The following is a 20,521-nucleotide window of genomic DNA, read 5'->3' as shown; positions in this document are numbered from 1 at the left end:
ATCTTGGACGCGACGTTAAACCCCATTTCACCTCACTCACCTTTAATCATGATTTGACCTAAGACCACCAACCCTCGCATCTGCAGGTCGGCACCGTATCAATACAACTACACAGTGAGAGTTGTCATCCTCATAAATATTTTGACCTGCAGTAGAATCGGCGAGGTGCTAAAAGGACCAACTGTGTGCACCATGAGACGCTCCCGTGGAATCTGTCAAAACGGGTCTACGTAAACTACGAATTACTATTTTCTAAAACACTGAGTGACATTGTGTTACCTTGCCATGACGCCACTATACTCATTAAAATTAACTCACGCCGAAGACCCGGGTTCGATTCCCGACATGGGTACAATGTGTGAAGCCCATTTCCGGTGTCCCCCGCCGTGATATTGCTGGAATATTGCTAAAAGCGGGGTAAAACCATACTCACTCACTCACTCATTAAAATTAACACGTGCAAGAGTAACGTTTATCTTTGGTAATGCCCTCAACACGGTGTCACAGAACTTTCCAGACGCAGTTAAGGCTATTGTCAGCCTCATTTTATGGCACAAAACCTTCCAGATTTACAATAACTACGGTAATTTATCATGAAGTATAATCTGTCCAATCCCAACTTTCTTCACACTGGATTCCGGACTGAATGTTAGGGTTGTATTGACACAATATGTATTTTCAGCTACACCCGAAAACCCCGATTTTCTTTTAATCAAAACTGTGAAGTAAATATTTATTTTTAAAAACAAAAACAAAGCAACCTGTTTTAAAAAACAACAAAAAACAATCTTTAATGGCAGACAAAATCTTTTTAACTGATGCATAAAAATTTGTTTCATGCATCTTCTCGGACAAATAATTTTTTTCGAGAAAATCACTTAAGATTTCACGCATTGTCCAACGTGACCACTTTTATGTGTCAGTAATAATTCTATTGGATGTATTCATATGTAAAGCGAGACACCTACATGTAGTATCAGAGGTCACTGATAACCTGGATCGAATACTTCATTCTGTGATTGTTCATAGATAATAGACGTCACGTACACAATTATCAGAGTTGAGACTACAGTCATGGACTAGCACTATATCGTTCTCAGTTTCTATACCTCCACCTTGTTATACCAGGAATATGGATCGTGTTTTTGTTGTTGTAATAGTGCTTATTTCATGTCAACTACATTCCCTGAGATGTGACGATGGATTCATTATAAACAGCGATGAAGCATACGATGGATCTACTGTAACAGGAGGCCCGTCTTCCCAAACAGTCAGTTCTCGTCAGGATTCGTCGACATACAGCGAGATAGTCTCACAGAATGAAACAACGCATTATCCGTCTTCGGAGAAAGGAACCAATGTGACGACATCAAACACTGTAGAAATTAAAAGCCCAAGCAGCCAGGTGCCCCTTAAGAAGAACACAACAACGGCTTCAGTTTTAAACAAACAAACAGTTACCGTACCCAACAGTGAAAGTCATGGTCCACATGTGGCTGTACCTTCTGCGGCAACAATTAGCATCAACCCACTTGCGGCGATGCTCGGACAGCTGCTGCAGAGTCCCCAAGCTAACACTATCCTTGGACTAATATTTGGCCAAAATCATACAGATGAACTGGCTCAATTGTTGAGCCACCTCACATCTTCAAGTCAAGGTGGGCTGAGTCAAGAAGGACTGTCTGAGCTTCTCAACAACCCCGAAGCACAGGCAGTTATGAAGCAAGTATTTCAGCAAGGATCTGTTGGAAACATGCTGAAAACGTTAATACCAAACATGCTCCCTGTTCTGAACGATATCACGCCGGCTCAACTGTTTCAAGCTGTTGGAAACATGATCACTGGTTCGGGAACAGGCGGAAATTCGAGCAACGGGGCAATTTTTCAGGCAATTATGTCTGCCTTACCATCAATAGCAGGATCTTCGGTGAGTGCAGTCCTGAAAAATTTCGGCGTTGACGTTAACGCCACTTACGTTATGAAACAGATTGCAGAACTGGTGTCTGTGTTCCGTGAGCAAGGCAACATCACTGCGCTGCAAGAACTTGCCGTCAATGCAACTGGACCTGCTGGCATGATGCTCGATGTTTTACCATTGGCCAACAGCCTGGGGCAGATGATGAAACCAGAAACGGTGTCAGATGAGAATATATGTCTTGCTGATTTCAGTGCCTACATCCAGGGACTTCTTACGAAACAGATGTGGGCTATTAAAAGTAAGTGGGTGAGTGTGTATGGTTTAACGCCACTTTGAACAGTATTTCAGAAAAGTCACGGCGTGTCAGCTTGATGTGGGAGGCTGACCCGAAGCAATGCAGTTCTGAAAGTCGTAAGCACGGGTATGGCTCTGAAATAATCAGGGAGCAGTGGAACGCAAGATTCACAGGTCTCAGGTAACGCCAAGTGGGCGTAACTCTCCACAGCGATGCCTTTGGCTACTTGGCCACTCACGCCCCTTTAAGAATATGATATAAGCTAAATGAGGGGACGTCAAGATAGGTTTTATGAATTAGTGAGTGAGTAAGTTGGGTTTAACGCCGCTTTTAACAGTATTCCAGTTATATCGTCAGCTTAATGTGAGACGAAAGCCCGAAGTGATGCAGGTCTCAGACGTTTACCACTTTGGTGAAACCCACGAGCACGGGTATGGTGCTGACAAACCTAGAAACATAATCGGGGCGAACCGGGAGTTGAACCCCAAATCATAGGTTTCTGGCGTGCCCAAGCGACGCAACTCTGCACAGCGAATCGCGGCGCCTTAGACGACTGGGCCCCCCGTGCCCCCTTCATGAATTAAATTCTACATTCATTATTGACATGGACAAAAAACAGTTGTTACTACTCCAAAGGGGTTAAAAAGGGGTTCGTTACATGAAATAGTATTGTTGTGATGTACATTTTATATTCTCCATGTGAAAGACATGCGCAGTTGTGGAAATGTTTTACAACGCTTTTAACAGTATTTTTATTTTCAAATTTTGTCAAAATGTTTCATCGCAACGAAATGCCATGCCCCAGGGTGATACAATTGACAGACCTACTGTGGACCGGCATAGGATCATCACTGAACCGAATATGGGATTCGATCCCACGACCAACGGGTGTTGTATCTGTGCAGCGTCTTGATCGCTTTTTTTCCATGTTTGTTTTTTAACGCCGCATTCACCAATTCCAGGTACATTGTAAATAAATAATGGAGTCTGGACCAGACTACATTGTGACTAACATCATAAGCATCGATCTCCGCAACTGGGGCACGATAACATTCATCAATCAAGTCAGCGAACCTGACCACCCGATCCCGTCAGTCGCCAAGCGGGGGTTGCTGAAGACCAATTCAAACCCGAGTCTCTATTACGGGCGTTCAATCCACTAGGCATCTAGACTGTAAAAACACCTAATATACATTCACTGTGGCCTTCTATCTTGTTTCAGTGCTTGATGCATCTGGAAAGCCAGGTAGGAGTATCTTGAAAGGCGCTTTACAGTTTCTCGGGAACTACGATGAGTGCCGGGAGATCACCGGGACCCCCAACACCACAGTACCCCGTGTGGTCCATGGAGAGTACTGGGAGATGGCGTTCGCCTTTCCCGAAGCACTGGGCATGGTCATGGACGATCGTGTATCCCTGTCAGTGAGTATGCGACTTTCAGCATGGTGGAAGCTGTCGTGTCAGGCAGGTCTTAGATTAGATTAGATTAGATTAGATTAGATTAGATTAGATTAGATTAGATTAGATTAGATTAGATTAGATTAGATTAGATTAGATTAGATTAGATTAGATTAGATTAGATTAGATTAGATTAGATTAGAGGTGAGGTGAGGTGAGGTGAGGTGAGGTGAGGTGAGGTGAGATTGGGTTTAACGTCGCGTCCAAGATTTATTGCACTTAAATAGCGACGTGCATGCACGTGTGTGTGTGTGTGTGTGTGTGTGTGTGTGTGTGTGGATGCTTGTACTCGTCCGGACTGATGCCGATTTATAGTGCTAGCTCACTGAGATACCATGCCGCAGTTTAACATGAATACCCCACTCAGAAACAGTATACTGACTCCGAGACGACCAGTCCTTGTTTTAGCCCCTTAATGCCGAGCGCCAGACAGGATAACAACAAGTAGCATCTTTTAACGTCTTTTGGTATGACGCGGCCGGGGTATCCAACCCCGGACCTTCCGCTCTCCGGGCGGACGCTCTACCACTTGACCACAGAGGCGGTCGGCAGGTCTTAGGCCGGTGATAGCCCACAAAGATACAATACCGCATACTGCCTCCAGTTCTTCCCCGTAATGCTGAACGCCAGGCATGGTAACAACAAGCACCATATTTTGACGTCTTTTGGTATGATGCGGCTCGGGATCGAACAACCGACCCTCGGTCTTCGGGCAGACGCTCTATCCACAGTAGCAGCAGTAGTATAAGCAGCGGGAGTGATAACAGTAGTGCCACGGGTGCTAGTTTTAGTGACTATAATAGTAGTTATGGTTCTACCATGAGTATACAATGAAGCAGGAATTGTAATACTGAGTTAGTGAGTTTATTTTCTTATTGCACTTTCATATTGCACTTTCATACTGCTGATTCATATCACGTGTTAGTATCAGCATCAGTAGTAGCCTAGTCGTTAGTAGTCCATGTAGTGGTATCAGCAGTAGTAGTAGCAGCCCTAGTCGTAGTAATAGTAGCAGTACACAACAACCAGCTGGTAATTAAGTATGAGCAATAATAAAGCGCTACTCGGCAAAACAAAAGCGCTTACTTTCATCCGATACATCAAATTAAATATATTATGTATAATATTTTGTCATTTGATGAAATATCTGCATTTATAAGAAAAAATAATAATTTCGTTGTGGCCTTTTTGTTCCACAGGCTAGGATGGTGGATATCAAATGGGGCTTCTGTCTTCCTAGGTCCTGCAATGTCAGCACAGTTACACATGCAATATCCCTGGGTAAGTAGCGACTCTTTTAGGTTTCAATTATGACATTTAACACATTTTGACAGCATATTTCCTCATAACTAAGATGTTGGAAATGATCGATCAGCCCGCATAAATAATCTTCTTTTTCGTATTCAGTTCCTTTAAAATGGCTGGGCTCTGAGCTGGTATCCGCTTCCCCAAGAACCGTTGATGATTGGAAAGAGGATGCAAGCGCCATCACAGCAATGTGAGTCAGCTTATTGATATGTATTGACGATGGGAAAGCTTATACACATTTAATACGAGGGTGACTGAAAAGTTCTGATCATATTGTTGTTTGGGTTGTTTACTCATTATTTTTCGACATAACCCCCATTGAAGTCCACACACATCTGCCAACGGAGCTGGAGCGCCTGGATTCCATTTGTCCTCCACAGCAGAAATGACCTCATCACCATTTGCAAAATGCTTGCCAGGCAGTAAATGGTCTCACCTTTAGGGACGCAATCCACCAGTAGAATTGGGAATCTCAGAAAACCAAAGCCATCACCTTGCCAGTTGACGCAACAGATATGCGGTCTTGGTGGAGAAGTCACATGTTTCTACTTTCTTTGACGTTTTAAAGTCTATAGGCTGATAGTGGTGAAACCTGGAGAGTTTCTGATTGGAGCCAGAAACCTTTGGACCCAACGTGCTAAAACATTTGTCATGGCCACGTCATTCCGCAGAATGTTTTCAACTCTTTGAGAGATACCTACTGTATTGACAATGTAACGCGTGGTGAGTCGTCGACCACCCATAATCAAATCATGTATTTTATCAACATTTCCAAGGGTGGTGGCAGTTGGAGGCCTTCCTGATCTTTGATAATCTTTGAGGCTCTCCTTTCCCCTCCACTACCCGCCTCTTCACAGTGGCAACGGAAAGAGTATCATCTTTAAAGTTGACAGCACATATGAATGGATACCTGTTTTCTTTTTTTTAAATCTTTTTTTGGACATCATGTATTCATGTTTATTGTCCACGATTTTACATGGCCCTGTACATTGCCACGAATTACCTTTTAGCCCTTTCAGTTGGGAGATACTTGACAGTGCCATCACCAATTCTATACATTTTCATCAACAAAGAACACCTACGCGTTGATGCCTGCATGAATATGCTGCATGGATGTATATTTGGTTCAAATGCAGACTGTAAGCATGGAAAGTACTGTACTTAAATCATGCGAACTATTAGGGGTCTACAATACACCCTTCGAAGTTACACTCAAACCTATTCATCCACTTCTGATACTCTATCTGGCATTACACACACTCTGATAATCTTATCATTACAACCAGTTGTCAATAGATATGTAAAATGCAGGCAATGCCATGGTATTTGATGGTCTAAACAAGCAATTTATTATGCGTTTATGTAACCATTAACCGAAAGGAAAGTATGCCACGCCTATGGCGGTTTTGTGCTTCCTGAAATGTAATTTCTTATTAAAAATAATACAACGTTAATCTTGCAGCATTATTTTAGTGCTGATTGCTTCGTTGTCGGTGATCGGAACGTGCTACGACGTGGTGTCTGGGTGGCTTGCCCTGCGGAGGGCAAACACATACGAGGAAGAGGATTTTTTGGACGGATTCAGAGCCTCGAGAGCTTTCGTCTCCGAGGACGGCAATCGTATCTGGCGCCTCAGTAGCGGCATCTCAATGACAGCAATGAACGGCAGGAGGGTGTACCCCCTGGATGAAGACGGGGGCCCTGACCATGTGACCACAAGCATGAGTGGCGGGGACGGGGGGCACTTGCAGGAAGATGACATGGAGGAAGAGGAGCAACCACATACATCCAACACCGCTAACTATGACAGTAAGAATATCACATGTTTAAGTGAGTCTGTGAATTTGGTTTAACACCGCTTTTAAAGTACTATCACGGTGTGTCATTTGGATGTAGGAGACAAGCCCGAAGAAATACAGGTATTAGACGCTTCCACTTTGAAATCCATGAACACTGGTATGGTGCTGACAAACCCGGAACCATAATTAGGGTGACCCGGGATTCTGGCCCCCCTAAGGGACGCATCTCTGCAGCGACTGACTGGACCACACGCCCTCAACATGATACAGGCACAATATGAGGTGAGGTGAGGTGAAATTGGGTTTAACGTCGCGTCCAAGATTATTGCACTTATATAGCGACGTGCATGCACGTGTATGTGTGTGTGTGGCTGCTTGTACTAGTCCGGACTGATGCCGATTTATAGTGCTAGCTCACTGAGATACCATGCCGCAGTTTAACACGAATACCCCACTCAGACACAGTATACTGACTCCGAGCCGACCAGTCCTTGTTTTAGCCCCTTAATGCCGAGCGCCAGACAGGGTAACAACAAGTACAATCTTTTAACGTCTTTTTGTATGACGCGGCCCGGGATCGAACCCTGGACCTTCCGCTCTCCGGGCGGACGCTCTACCACAAGACCACGGAGGCGGTCGGCACAATATGAGGGTCAACCTTTCGTTTTTCGTTTCTCAGTAGTGATTGCGAATACAAGTAGCATGGTTGCTGCTGTTTGTTGTTTAACACTCCACTCTCCATATTTAGTTGTATGACAAGGGACCTGTTCTACAAAGGGCTTCGACGACCGTTAGTCTATGTTAAAGTATGTGAGATACGATTGCTTCAGCGCCAAGATCGCTTTGTGTAACACGGCAAGACTTGACAATTTATTGAGTGCGGCCTTAAACCAACCAACAAGCAAACACACTTTATTTAATAAGTAACGTCCCTATTGCAAGACCATGGCATTATAAATATAATTTTTTAAAATATACACAACCAATACTCATCTGTCTTCTCCTCTGTTATTCGCATAGGCTTTGGTCGTAAGATGCTGTTGGCCTTCTCCATCCCAAGGAACGCGGAGAAGATACTCAGCACCGTATCAGGGGAGGGCAATCTTGGCTGCATTCACGGCATCCGGGTCCTCAGTATGGCCTGGGTCATCTTCGGACACAGTGCATCATGGTCACCCTTGAAAACAGGTAATGGTACAGAATTAGGTGCAAATGAGTGAGCGAGTTTTGTCTTGCTCTGCACTTGTTAATAGTCCAGCCTAATCATACAAAAGCCTACTAGACTAAGGCCGCAAAAATATTTTTAAAGTCTCCATCTTAAAATTGCTATTTTGATAATTCACACATTATCTTGAAAATTTGATTTTTATATCTGACAATGTCATCTCAAAGCAGAAAGTGAAGCCTTGGGAATTTTGAACTTTCAGCTTAGGGGCCTGGGATATTATGGGGAAAAATAGATTGTCTCAGAAAATGCTTGAATAATTAATAATTATGCTTCAGACTAAAAAATGAAATAGACTGCCCCCCCAAAAAACCCCAAAAAACAAACATTGTTACAAGATATTTTTTTTATTTAGGCTCTAAAGTATATATGATACAATACAACAGATCTAGTCTCCATACAACGTCCTAGCCAACACTCACTCTTTTTGTTCTGAACAACCATCCCACCCAATGTTTAAGCCAGAAAGCTACCTGAAATATAAAATAAATGTTGTCTATACAGTTGAGAACATTGTCGACTACATGGACAGGGCAAAGGACTTCACCATGCAGGCTTTGATAAACGCAACGCTCTCAGTGGATACCTTCTTTCTCCTGAGGTAAAGAACTGAATTTGACAAACATAACTTGCAAAACTTGTACCATTGATGCTGATTATTGCATTGAGCTTTAAACATTTTGAAACTGATATCGGTAATGACTCAACTAGCTTGTTTGAATCTAAAAAGGCGCTTGTGTTATATGCAAAAACAGAAGCACTCCATCCCCCATGCCCCAATCTTACCCATCAGAACCATGTATCATAAACCATGTTGACTTTAAAACATCAGATATCATTTGACCTCACAAATGCCCACATCTTCCCGAGGCAAGGGAGATAACTGACTTTAAAAGTCCAGATTCCACACTTGCCGAACGTCATTTGGCTACAACTTACGATGAATAATAATATCCTGTACGCCGCAATTCGCTCAAACCTATGATCGTGGGTTCGAATCCCGGTTCACCGTGATCATGTTCCTGTTTGTCAGCATCATACCCGTGCCCACGTGTGTTACCAACGTGGCATCTCTTCTTGCTTTCATCCCATACTGATTCGCCGTCATGAAGCTGAAAGAAGCTCACCGACCCCTGAAACATATCACGCCAATGAACCTATGGAAATCTTACTATTTGTAAGCACAGAAGGGCAGGACATGCTTATCCTTTTCGCAGATACACAATGTTTATTATTATTATATTATAAGTAAATGAAGCGTGACAGTGTATCCATGGTGGTTTACCGCCGATAACTGAATAGATTAATTTGTTGTCATTCTTGCCCTAATCACGAACACCTTGGTCATCACTGATTTTCAGTGATCCATTCATATAATATTCACCGCTATTTGCCTTTTACGCCCGATGGAATCTGCTTTGGCGGATAATCGAGACTGGTTATACTCTGACATTGACGTTTTATGTTTACACTTTACACAGCGGCTGTTTAGTGTGTTATCTGTTCCTGAAGGAATCGAAGAAGTCACTGACAGGGAGGCCCACCGTAAAGCAAATGATATTATACTACGTTCACCGATACTGGAGGTAAACACAGTCTATACAACACAACAAGAACCGTCTAATGTACTCTTGGAACTAATACATACATAAGGGATAGAAAACATTTAGGCACTTTGAAAACACAATGCCGATAATATACGAACTGAATAATTTTTAATGATTATGACTTTACTATTTTATTTATTTATCGGTGTCAAAATGGTATCCTCATACAACAGGCCTCTCTTCAATTTTCTTCATTTTGGCTTTCATGGAATATTTAATAGTGCAATATACAGATTAAAATGACAGTGCGTACATTCATGAAACTGTTTCATCAAAAGATCCATTTACATTAACATAAGACCCGTGAAGATCCAGGGTAGAATAGGCTGTCAGTAACCCATGCTTGCCGTAAAAGGCGACTATGTTTGTCGTAACAGAGAACTAACGGGATTGGGTGGTCAGGCTCGCTGACTTGGTTGATGCATGTCATAGTATCCCAATTGCGTGGATCGATGCTCATGATGTCAATCACTGGATTGCTGTTCCAGACTCGATTATTTACAGACCGCCCTTACATAGCTGGAATATTACTGAGTGCGGCGTTTAACAACCAACCAACCAACCAACATTAACATAAATATCATCCTACTTTTGTATGCAGCAGCATATTACGTGTGACTCAATCTTTGCTCTTTGTGATTTCTTTAGACTGACCCCTGTTTACATGATATTTATCATGGCGTATACCGGGCTAATGCGCCATATAGTGGAAGGGCCAATATCATTCAATGCCGAACTAAAGGACGCAGACAACTGCCGCACAAACTGGTGGACTAATTTACTGTACATAAATAACATCTACAAGAATGATGAAATGGTAACGTATGCATACATTGGATTATCTACCCGTAAAGATCCGGGGTAGAATAGGTCTTCAGCAACCTATGCTTGCCGTAAAAGGCGACTATGCTTGTCGTAAGAGGCGACTAACAGGATCGGGTCGTCAGGCTCGCTGACTTGGTTAATGCATGTCATCGATCCCAACTGCGTGGATCGATGCTCATGATATTAATCACTGGAATGTCTGGTCCAGACTCGATTATTTACAGACCGTCATATAGCTGGAATATTGCTGAGTGCGGCGTTAAACAACAAACCAACCAGCCAACCAACATTGATTATCGGATTGTTTGTTTCGAACTTAACTCTATGCCAATATTGAAATAAAGGAGGTTGTTGAAATACAATGAATGCAAGACATAGGATTATAACTTAATGATAGACCCGTGAAGATCCGGGGTAGAATAGGTCTTCAGCAACCCATGCCTGCTGCAACAGGCGACTATGCTTGTCATAAGAGGTATCTGGTATGTTTTATATTGGATCTGTGATATTTACTTTACTGTTCATGATTTTCATGAATGCTGGGGCGACTAACGGGGTCGAGTGGTCAGGCTCGCTGATTTGGTTGATGCATGTCAACGTATCCCAATTGCGTGGATCGATGCTCATGATGTCAATCACTGGATTGTCTGGTCCAGACTTGATTATTTACAGACTGCCGTCATATAGCTGGAATAATGCTGAGCGAGGCAGTATATAACGAACAAACACACAAAACTAACCGATATATTTCCCACAAAATTAATTGCAATATCGTGTGGCCCTTTGTTAAATGTGCTTTTAAAATGGTTATATTTTAATTTTAATTGAGCAGTTAAATTTTACTTACTTTACATGTTTGAAATGCATTAAAGAAATATAGAAATCAAAACTGAATGTTCCCGCAGTTAGCAAATATACGTGTTTTGTTTTCCAGAGGTAAATTTGTACTTGAAACGTCAGATACCTTGATCAGCTCAAAAGTTATGATGTTTTCAAAAAACAACATTTTGCAGTGTCTGGGATGGTCCTGGTTTTTGGCCAATGATATGCAGTTCTACGTTGTGGCCCCTTTGGCACTCCTTCCAATCGCTTTTGGGTAAGAACTTTCAAATTAGTAAAGAGTTGATCAAGGGGAATAAAAGGTTCAAGATATTTCCATAGTACAACAGATGATTGTATGTACAACTCTACTGGGTCGTGACGGCGTGTTGTACCGTACATGATTGAACTTCAAAATACATTTATTATTAAATGTGCACATTTCCCCGAACTATTTTACTAAGCATTCCATGCCGATGTGGACGTTCTTTTGATCAGTGGTATAGATTAAACACGTCTATTTCAAGTGAAATTTTAAATTTTACTCCAAATGGCGTAAGTTATAAGGCTCATCAATTATGTAGGAACACTGAAAAGAATTTTGAATGATAAGGAACATTTTTTATAGACTTGTATTATTATTGTATCGACAGGATAACATTGCTTAAGGTTGTACCATGTTTTCATATGTAAACAAATACAATTGTGTTTTATTCCCATACTATATTGTTCCCAGACTTGATGCCCTGGGAATTATTGTCATGTCTGCGTTCCTGGTGATCCATATAGCGACATACGGATATTATGAATATCATCTCAAAGGAGCAACAATGCTGCTGTAAGTAAAACTCTTGATTTTCAGCGTCGCAGACTTGGTTGATGCATGTCATCGATACCAATTGCGTGGATCGATGCTCATGATATTAATCCCTGGATTGTCTGGTCAAGACTCGATTATTTACAGACCGCCGTCATATAGTTGGAGTATTGCTGAGTGCGGCGTTAAACAACAAACCATCCAACCAACCATGGTAGTTCGAAAAGATGACACGGTCACTCGAGAGTATCAGTTTGACTGAACTTACTGACTTATCGACTCTCTTTGGGGCAAAGATCCGTATGAATATGGAAAGGGTTTTATCGCTTTTATTTATTATATTTTGTGTGTGCTAGAGTGGTTCGATGTTGAAACTATCCGTCAATGGTTTGCTTGTACCAATGACCAAACCCGTCGTGAAGTTTGTTACTAGTGTTTGCTTAATATCCAGAGCATTAACGTTTTACTCCATTGTTGTATACATTCGCTTTAAACAGGAATCAGCCGGACTTCTTCAAGTATATATACTTCGTGCCCTGGTGTAGAGTTGGAGTGTATGGAATTGGTCTGTTCCTTGGATACCTTCTCCATAAAACCAAGTGCAAAGCCAAGATACCAAGGGTGAGAGAGATTATCATCAACATCATTTTCATGACCATACTAAATCATTAAGACCGCCTCCGTGGTCAAGTGGATAGAGCACATGAACGGAGAACGGAAGGTCGACGGATCCGATCCACGGCCTCGTCATTTTAAAAGAAGTTAATAGATGGCATTACGGTGCTAAGCTAAAACAAGAACTGGTCCTATCGGAGTCAGTATACTGTGCCTGAGTGGGTAGTTCATTAAAACTGCGCACTCTCTATCTCTCACACTAAAAAAGCATATTGTTCCCACCAGTTATGATTTGTTTGTTTATTGTTTAATGCCGCACTCAGCAATATTCCAGCTATATGAATGCGGTCTGTAAATAATCGAGTCTGGACAAGACAATCCAGTGATTGACACAATGAGCATCGATCCATGCAAATTGGGATCGATGACATGCATCAACCAAGTCAGCGAGCCTGACCACCCGATCCCGTTAGTCGCCTTTTACGACAAGCATAGTCGCCATTTACGGCAAGAATGGGATGACACCCCGATTTGTTCAAGAAGTGTGAATCCGATTTTCATGGCCGCCACGGCCATGTTTTTGTTACAGATGTAATGACATATGGTTGTTTGGTTGGCACTCAGCAATATTCCAGCTATATGACGGCGGTCTGTAAATAATCGAGTCTGGACCAGACAATCCAGTGATTGACATCATGAACATCGATCCACGCCATTGGGATACGATGACATGCATCAACCAAGTCGCCTTGATGCCTTTTACGGCAGGCATAGTCGCCTTTTATGGCAAGCATGGGTTGCTGAAGACCTATCCTAACATCGGAATCTTACTAATGTATTCAATGTTCTGAATTCAACAATGGTAATGGTATATTTAAATGATGGTAGAAACATCCTCAAATATAGTCTTCTTGAAGGCGACTAATGCCATGTCACTAATGTTTCTTCCATTTCGGCAACAGTTCGCCCTTGTACTTGGATGGCAGATCGCCCTGGTTATCGGCCTGATGTGCACATATTACTCCTACAGTGACTGGAAGGATGGCATTCCTGACTGGGATCTTAACACGTTAATCACGTTTACAACCCTTTCCAGACCGGGATGGGCGGTGTTCGTTTCATGGATTATATTTGTGTGTTGCACAGGCAATGGCGGTGAGTATCTATAATACCAGTACTATTGTTTGTCCTGTGCATGGTGCGTTGTTATATTTGAAAAGGGTATCTTTGTTTAGTTGCCACGTTTCGCCTTGATATCGACGAAACGTCCGAACTAGTTAAATGTTGCGTTTAAATCTCATCTGATCTAAGACACAATGACGAAGCCCCAGTTTCACTTTTTGAAAATGACAATTGATCTGACGAAATTGGCTTATCACTGACCAAATACATAACGTCAAAGCTAGAGGATTATAGTCTCGATTATCTAACAAATAAATTCCATTGGTCATAAAGGCAAAATAGTGATGAGTCATGGGTCACAGGACATCAGGGATGGTACCAGGTGTTCGCGAAAAGGGTAAGCATGTCATGCTCTGCTGGTACGGGGTTAGAATAGGTCTTCAGCAACCCATGCTTGTCGTAAAAGGCGACTATGCTTGTAAGAGGCGACTAACGGGATCGGGTGGTCAGGCTCGCTGACTTGGTTGATGCATGTCATCGATCCTAATGGCGTGGATCGATGCTCATGATGTCAATCACTGGATTGTCTGGTCCAGACTCGATCATTTACAGACCGCCGTCATATAGCTGGAATATTGCTGAATGCTGCGTTAAACAACAAACCAACCAACCAACCCTTTTTTCAGCTCGAACCCAAAGGCTTTTTACTACTTGAACTTGGGTAGTGTGCAAAGACAACAGATATGCTTTGAATCTGATATGTACATAGTGTTTATTGTAAGAAACTTTTAATATATATTCCCTACGTTTGCCGTGACAACATCTTAAGTGAGCACTTTTGAGAAACTCTGTGTCAATAACTTGTCATTATGTGTCCCCAGGTGTTGTCAACAGGATATTGTCCTGGGGGGCATGGATGCCGCTGGGGAAACTTACCTACTGTGCCTATCTCATCCACCCTGCACTTTTATCATACACGGAGTTCTCAACGAGGACACTGGTGTACAACAACGTGATACAGATCGTGAGTAGCAGTCTTGTAACCTAGGGAAAGGTTTTCTTACCTGAATGGTAATTCTTGGATTTCTTTAAAAAAGTAACACAATTTGTTCCCGGAAATGCTGGAAAACAAAAGCTCCATTTGTCGCTGGAGATACCGGATGCCCTGAAACAAATGTGCTGTGAAGAAAATAAGAATTGTTCGGCTCTCCCTTTCAGAGAAAAACATGTATGTCTCGAAGCAGAGGCCGAAAAACTGTTTAGTGTCTGACATGATTCACGAATGTTTCATGGTTTGTCCATTGCCATACTACCGAGAAATAATGAAAATGAGTACGCATTGTAGGTGATGTTACCAAATAAACATTTACCCTTCAAAGGATTTCAGACATGTAAGTATGTTTTGAGGTCCTGCTGAAATGTTCAAAGTTATATATGACATACATGATTCAGGAACTATAAGGTTATTCCCTGTAGCTTAGCGTATGTCTGTTTGTTGTTTAACGCCGCACTCAGCAATATTCCAGCTATATGACGGCGGTCTGAAAATAATCGAGTTTTGACCAGACGATCCAGTGATTGACATCATGAACATCAATCCACGCAATTGGAATACGATGACATGCATCAACCAAGTCAGCGAGCTTCAGCCTCTTACGACAGGCATAGTCGCCTCTTACGACAAGCATTGGTTGCTGAAGACCTATTCCAACCCGGAACTTCACGGGTTTCGTAGCTTATGTGTTGTCATTTAAAGCAGTTTAATTTCTGAAACGTAGAACACAATTATATATGACGTTAATATGTATTTGTGCTTCCTAACAGAGTTACCATTTTATTGGGACATTCGCTGTGGCATACGCCCTGGCGTTCATCCTGTGTGTGTTTGTGGAGTCGCCATGTCTGGGACTGGAGAAAGCTGTGTTGGCCAAAATGAAGCTGAAAAGAAGATAAGGGGCTGTGATTCTGTGAATTGTTTGTGAACTTCATGACGTTCATTGCTCATTGAGAGGACATTGTGTTTTCAGCGTTGGAAGGCTATTCGCTTTCGGTTCAATTGCCTTTTCTGATATGCAACACTGACTGATTTAGTTCAATACTTCTTCATAGTGAATATATATATTGATGTGAACTATATTGGGTTTTACCTTGATAGCAAAGCCAAAGGGTGAATATTATTTTACACCGCGTTCAGCAGTACCACATCAATACCGCAAAATAGGTTTCACGCATACAGAGGCTTCGCACTCTGAGCTTCGGCCTCTCCAGGGAACGCTTGAACCGCTGGGCTACCTCATCGCCCTTGTACCACAGGAATTCCTTCTGGGGGGAAATCATTTACGAAATTGTAAAGCTTTTGTTTAAGTTCATTAAATGGCTTGACTGTTGATTTATACAGAATTCTACTTCTCACTGTCAGAAGTTTCTTAGTCAGATAATTTTACGTTTTCTATTCATGTTTCATTGTACAAAGGAGGGGCGGTCGGGTAGCCTAGTGGTTAAAGCGTTAACTCGTCACGCCGAAGACCCGGGTTCGATTCCCGATATGGGTACAATGTATGAAGCCCATTTCTGGTGTCCCCCGCCATGATATTGCTGGAATAGTGCTAAAAGCGGCGTAAAACCATACTCACTCACTCATTGTACAAAGGATGTGAATATGACCAGTGATGTTCATTCTGAGCTAAAGCATGTACATATAACAACCAGGTTATTTGCATGATTATTTATATCAGTTGTATAGCGTTGGAAATAACACAAACATTTGTTGATGTTACCTGAATAAACAGATATCCCTTTTACTTTGTTGATTTATTCTCACAAATTAACGTGTTCCTTCCTTCACGATAATAACAGTAATTAAATAAAAATGTTTAAATATAACAATTTCTTTAAGAAATATCCAACTGCTTGATGACGGTGATATCTACACGTCGAATTCATTGTATTGGGGGACTAAATGATGTAACTCCACATAACGAATTGCGGCGCCTCAGATGACTGGGTCTATTTGTGCCCTCTGGATATTTCTTTTTAAGATTTCAGTGTATGTCTATTAACGAATATCACTTTAATGACGTCGTTATCATGGCTTTCTTAGGGACTCATTTTTTTTAAATTGTAAATTTCAGCCATTTCAAGGTCGCCTGTTGCGGCATGCATGGGTTGCTATGAGTGAGTGCAGCGTGGGGTCACTTTTAAAAAAGGCAAGCTTTTCACTGTGGCTGACAACATGAATGAGCATTCTGAGTGGTACCCTGCCAATCCCCAGCCACTCACTCACTCGGCCACACACTTACTCACTCATGCACGCACGCACATAAATCTGGAAGTTATGGCATCACATGAGCACACAGCTGCTGGAGGTTAAAACTGAGTTGTCCGTTTCGATGAGGCTTTTAAATGTCGATTGCCACATTGGGTATATGTTTATTGTATAACGCCACACTCAGAAATATTCCACCTATATGGCGGCGGTCTGTAAATGATCGAGTCTGGACAAGAAAATCTACTGATTGACATCATGAGCATCAATCCACGCAATTGGGAAACGATGATATGCATCAACCAAGTCAGCGAGCATGACCTCCCGATCCCGTAAGTCGCCTCTTACGACAAGCACAGTCGCCTTTACGGCAAGCATTGGTCGCCGAAGACCTATTCTACCCCGGGTCTTCACGGCTCTCTTTGGTGTATTTGTGAAAGTGGCAGAGAAATAGAAACTGAACGTGTTTCTGCCCAGAATCGACATGCTGTCGCAAATTATATCAGGGTTGGACATGTGAGATATCTCCCGTATCGCGGGCCTGATGCCCTTTGGACGTGGTGTAGCGGTCTCGGATTGATAAAAGGGGCTAGAAGTCGTCCTCCTGGAACTGTAAACTACGTTTATAACGAACACGCCTATAACGAACTGACGGATATAAAGAATTTATTTTTTGGTCCCGACCATTTGCTGTATATATGCTGTACATATGCTTATAACCAACTGCGGTTGTAACGAACTAAAATAAGTAAACCGTTTGGGTTCGTTATAACCGTAGTTTACTGTACCATAAATAATATTTTGAATAAAATAGGGGTATAATGATTGGTCAAATTGTCGATGTATCGCATTTGCCCCAGTGCCCGATGGAACTACATCGATGACAAGTTCAAACATCAAGAATTATTAACGATATTATCGATAAACGCACTAAATGAATGAAACTATAGTTAATCATAAGAGTTTGCTTTCGTTTTAAGCCAGATACGTCTTGTTCAAATAGACAAGTGAGTATCTTCAAAATATCTTCGTAAAATGTATTTTTGACATTGATCAAAATCGCCAATATACTTGTCGTGATATTAGCACCCGGCGAATAGATCAGGCCTTAACATTATGTCGAGTAAGGAAAGGAATATCTTATAAGAAAGTAAGTGTATAAATATACTATTTCAGCACAACTGAGTGAGTTAAAATCTAAAGTCACATCGACAGTATTTCAGCCATATCGTGACTAGAATAAATTAGACATTAAATCAATATAAAAAACGTTTTAAAATCTGTCAACTATGGACAGTATGACAATTAAACTAATTTCCAAAAGAATGCATACCAAGAGAAAGACTGAAATAAAAAAAACAAAAAACATGTAGTTCTCTAAGTATGTATATATTAATTTTCATTAGAGTTGTGTTTTACAATATGTTCCAGCTATATGACGGCGGTCTGTAAATAACCGAGTCTGGACCAGACAATCCAGTGATTGATAGCATGGACATCGATCCACGCAATTGGGATACGATGACATGCATCAACCAAGTCAGCGGTCCTGACCACCCGATCCCGTTAGTCGCCTTTTACGGCAAGAATGGGTTGCTGAAGACCTAATTTTCCCCGGATCTTCATTTATATTTATAGCTGATTACGTTCATAATTATCAACACTATCAATATTGATTGTGTACTCATTTGGTTATGTACACGATAGGCAATGTGTAGTTATCTTTCGTTTGTTTGTTGTTTAACGCTCAGTTATCGCCAATGTTTTCGTGTTATTTCTGAGATATTCCGTGTACAAAGTTAACTGTACCAATAACTTAAAGTAAACACTCTTGGACATTACAAGGGAGTTAACTCTATTACAACTTAGACATTCGCTGACCTTGAAATAAGATTCTGTTGATTTCTGATATAACTCTACGATAGGGAATCAAAACAGTGGAAATAGAACTTGCCCGTCTGCTCACTGTATCAGTTATCGCTATCGTCTTTACAGCACGTGCCAAGTGCTCACGCGCACCGCTTCATTTATACAAATTGCATTTTTTAGTATCTCGTGTATCGCATTCAATTTTTATATTCATTGAAATGACTAAGAAATGCTATTATCAACTTGTCGTCTGCAAACTGACACAAAAACAATATTTCCCAAATTCGATCTACACATGCTTATCCTTAACACTATGTACTATGGAAGATCCAGGGTAGAATAGATCTTCAGCAACCAATGCTAGCCTTGTCTATGCTTGTCGTAGGAGGCGACTAATGGGATCGCATGGGCGGATACAGCTTTTTTTAAAGGGTGTGTGGGGTGGGGTGCACAATTAAGATCTATTTATTGTCTTTGGTGGTAATTTAAACAGAAATAAAGATTTTTTCGAAATAAAAAGACCCCCCCCCCCTCTGTATCCGCCCATGGATCGGGTGGTCAGGCTCGCTGACTTGGTTGATACATGTCATCGATCCCAATTGCGTGGATCGATGCTCCTGATATTAATCACCTAAATGCTTGGTCCAGACTCGACTATTTACAGACCGCCGTCATATAGCTGGAATATTGCTGACTGCGGCGTTAAACAACCAACCAACCAACCAACCAACCAATACGTTCAGATCCGTGAAGATACCGGGGTAAAATAGGTCTTCAGCAACCCATACTTGTCGTAAAAGGCGATTAACGGGATCGGATGGTCAGGCTCGCTGACTTGGTTGATACATGTCATCGTATCCCAATGGCGTGGATCGATCTTCATGCTACCGATCACTGGAGTGTCTGGTCCAGACTTGATTATTAACAGACCGCCGTCATATAGCTGGAATATTGCTGAGTGCGGCGTTAAACAACAAACAAACATAGTACTATGATTGAAACTGATATAAAGAAGATGATGGACTAACGTGGACTTTATTATTTTATTATATATTACATGTACACCGAGTGAACATTTACCTCATTTTATTCAGTGTCTTTGGAACAGGGCAAGTATTTGTTTTCCGTATCCACGTATTTCGACATGTGCCAGATCCGTGAAGTTTCGGGGTAGAATATGTCTATAGCAATCCATGCTTGCTGTAAAAGGTGACTATGCTTGTAAGAGGCGAGTAACAGGATCGGGCAGGTCGGGCTCGCTGATTTGATTGGTGCAAATTGAATCCAGTTTCGTGGATTGATGCTCGTGATGTCAATAACTGGATTGTCTGGTCCGGGCTCGATTATTTGCAGACCGCCGTCCTTTAGCTGGAATATTGCTGAGTGCGGCGTTAAATAACAAACAAACAAACAAACAAACAAATCATAGCATCAAGGACGACATTTTAAAAACAAACGCAAACAGGTGCTGTCGGATCACATGTATGTCAAATGAAATCAGATACAAGTAAAAGAATATAAGTATATACAATGAACGGTTAAAACAAAAGTAGGATTTTCTCATAAGTATTTCCTCTTT

The 20,521-nt window shown here is 41.7% G+C and overlaps 1 protein-coding gene across 1 annotated transcript; it reads left to right on the top strand.

Annotated features, from left to right (window-relative positions):
• The first annotated feature begins 1,067 nt into the window (after positions 1 to 1,067).
• LOC139465263 (O-acyltransferase like protein-like) lies at positions 1,068 to 16,596 on the top strand. The gene is made up of 15 exons (XM_071246943.1): positions 1,068 to 2,216; positions 3,436 to 3,635; positions 4,871 to 4,952; positions 5,079 to 5,169; positions 6,442 to 6,788; positions 7,799 to 7,966; positions 8,508 to 8,604; positions 9,485 to 9,589; positions 10,259 to 10,427; positions 11,449 to 11,531; positions 11,991 to 12,092; positions 12,569 to 12,692; positions 13,649 to 13,841; positions 14,690 to 14,832; positions 15,633 to 16,596. The coding sequence occupies exons 1-15, from the start codon at positions 1,133 to 1,135 to the stop codon at positions 15,759 to 15,761; spliced, it is 3,117 nt and encodes a 1,038-aa protein (XP_071103044.1). The 5' UTR covers positions 1,068 to 1,132; the 3' UTR covers positions 15,762 to 16,596.
• The last annotated feature ends 3,925 nt before the right edge of the window (positions 16,597 to 20,521 follow it).

This window comes from Haliotis cracherodii, unplaced genomic scaffold (assembly GCF_022045235.1).
Source record: "Haliotis cracherodii isolate W230 unplaced genomic scaffold, xgHalCrac1.p SCAF_18, whole genome shotgun sequence".
In the NCBI taxonomy this organism is placed as follows: domain Eukaryota; kingdom Metazoa; phylum Mollusca; class Gastropoda; order Lepetellida; family Haliotidae; genus Haliotis; species Haliotis cracherodii.
This window is presented reverse-complemented; position numbering and strand designations above follow the sequence as displayed.